This window comes from Sinocyclocheilus rhinocerous, unplaced genomic scaffold, assembly GCF_001515625.1.
Source record: "Sinocyclocheilus rhinocerous isolate Xijiao unplaced genomic scaffold, SAMN03320098_v1.1 scaffold203, whole genome shotgun sequence".
Taxonomy (NCBI): Eukaryota; Metazoa; Chordata; class Actinopteri; order Cypriniformes; family Cyprinidae; genus Sinocyclocheilus; species Sinocyclocheilus rhinocerous.
This window is the reverse complement of record NW_015644353.1, coordinates 455,620-458,209: the sequence shown is the minus strand read 5'-3', so window position 1 is coordinate 458,209 and position 2,590 is coordinate 455,620. Positions and strand designations below refer to the sequence as shown.

General features: G+C 34.2%; 1 protein-coding gene across 1 annotated transcript in view; it reads left to right on the top strand.

Annotated features, from left to right (window-relative positions):
• LOC107758175 (methionine--tRNA ligase, cytoplasmic-like) overlaps positions 1-2,590 on the top strand; it is a 28,579-nt gene that overhangs the window by 5,612 nt on the left and 20,377 nt on the right. Inside the window, exons 5-6 of the mRNA XM_016575849.1 lie at positions 518-593; positions 664-836. Of these exons, the coding sequence (XP_016431335.1) occupies positions 518-593; positions 664-836 (249 nt within the window). The remainder of the gene's footprint in view (positions 1-517; positions 594-663; positions 837-2,590) is intronic.

Below are 2,590 nucleotides of genomic sequence, written 5' to 3'. Positions count from 1 at the left end.
ACACATTTACCTCAAAATGATGAGACCTATCTACTCACACCTTGTAGTTATGAGAGAGGGGGACACAGAAATATTTCCTGATCATAAATTTATGGGTTTAGTTAAAATCAGTCTCGGCCAATAGACTAAAACATACACTGTTTCGGTAGTGACATGAAAAATGTGGGATAGATAGATATATCACTATTTCACACTTTATCCTAGGATTCAGCAGCAGCACAGCGGCTCCCAACATCTGAATGAATGATAGTGTTATATTTCAATTTCACAAGAAAACGTGCAGCATCTTGTTCAAGCAATAATAAAAGGACACATTTCATTTATAATTTGTCTTAAATCTCATTTTGTTAAAAAATCGTGAATCGAATCGTGAGTTGAGTGAATCGTTACAACCCTATCATGTACATATATTGCGCGATAAGTCGATATATCGATTATTGCGACAGGCCTACTAATAACAAGACATAAAGACAACGTTCCTGTAACCTTTGTGAAGCAACCACCTGATGTGTTTCAGGAGGCCGTGTCAGTTGCAGATGTCGTCCTGTGGGCGGCGCTGTATCCTCTCCTGTCTGACTCTGGCTTTGATGCCGGTAAGAGCTCAAGCATCTGTTGATCTGCGCAGACTGCAGGACTCGTATCTGACGGGGTTTTCCTCTGCAGGTGAGCTGCGGTCTGTGCGCGGCTGGTTCCAGCGGGTCGGTGGTCTCGAGGCGTGTCAGACGGCCGCTCGCAGGGTCCTGCAGGGAAAAGGTGTTGAAGCCCTGAAGACTTTCCTCCAGAAACATCCGGCTACACAAACACCGCGCCGGGACAGTCCCACCAACGCCACTGAGGTGCACAGCAATCCCAGCATTATTTATATACTACTAAAGGATTTATTCATAGTTTGAATTTTTTTGTTTTTAGTCATTTGTTTTGTGCTTTTGTAATTTTTATTCATTTTTTTTTTAGTGCTGTCAAAAATAATGGGATGCGATTAATCGCGATTAATCGCATCCAAAATAAAAGTTTTTCTTTACATAATATATGTAATATATGTGCTGTGTATATTTATTAGGTATATATAAATACACACACATGTATATGTATATATGTATATATATATATATGTATATATTTCAGAACAATAGGTTATGTTTATATATTAAATATATTTATTTATAATATAAATTATATGAATATAAATATAGACATGTAACTACATGTAAATATTTTCAAAATATATACTGTATGTGTGTGTATTTATGTATACATAATAAATATACACAGAACACACATATATTATGTAAACAAAAACTTTTATTTTGGATGTGATTAATCGCGATTAATTGTTTGACAGCACAACATTTTTTGTTTAATATGTCTATATACCTTAATTAATTTTTTCTTACATCTTAATTTATTTTTAAGTTTTGGTAAATTTAGAATTTCAACTTAAATATGTTTTATTTGTTACAAATTTCTTCTAATATCTGTAACATTTGTTTTTACTTTTATTTGTAAATCTTTATTTCAGCTTTATTTCAATTACTAAGTTTTTTTTATATATATAATTGTAGTTTTAGTAAAGTAGTAAAAGGAAAAACAAGAAGTTATATTTTGCATAAAAAATTATTTACCTTAGTTTAGATTCTTAATGATTAATTATAATTATTATAATTAAGCACCTCATCCTCAGTCTAACCCTCATAAAAATAAATTTAATGAATCTTACAAAACCTGCACATCCAGGTCATTATTCCCCCTAAAATAATACATTTTGATAAATTGTTTTTAATGCAAATAATATCACCATAGTCCTAAAATATGCTTAATTTTCTTTATGCAAAATGTTGTTTATTATGTATTCCTTTTTGATGTGAAATATGACCTGGACATGTTCATGACAGGGTTTTGTGAGATTCATAATGTTTTATAGAATTTGGAGGTTAAATTTAAGATTAGATGCTTATTTATAATGTAAATAAAGTCAACATTAAAGGGGTCATATGATGCTGCTAAAAAGTACATTATTTTGTGTATTTGGTGTAATGAAATGTGTTTATGCGGTTTAAGGTTCAAAAAACACATTATTTTCCACATACTGTACATGATTGTTTCTCCTCTATGCCCCGCCTTTCTGAAACGCGTCGATTTTTACAAAGCTCATCGGTCTGAAAAAGCGAGGTGTGCACTGATTGGCCAGCTATCCAGTGCGTTGTGATTGGCCGAATTCCTCAAGCGTGAGACGGAAATGTTACGCCCCTCACCATACTGTGATGCCGTGTCCCGGAGCGACGAGACAAAAACATTAAAACCCATTATAAACGAGGCATTTGTTGCATCCAGTGGGGACATAATTACGGATTATTAGAGAGAGAGAGGGGGAGAGACCCCCCCACATGATTGTAAAGCACTTTGGGTGTACAACAATACACAATAAAGCGCTATATAAATGCATCATTTGTGTTGCATATCGCGCCGCGTAAACATAAAACCATGTCTGCACTTGTGATCAGAGAAATGACAAACAACAAGCACTACTCTACACTGCCCAAAACTCACGTTTGAATCATCAGTGGCAAATCCTTAAAATGAAAACGTACTT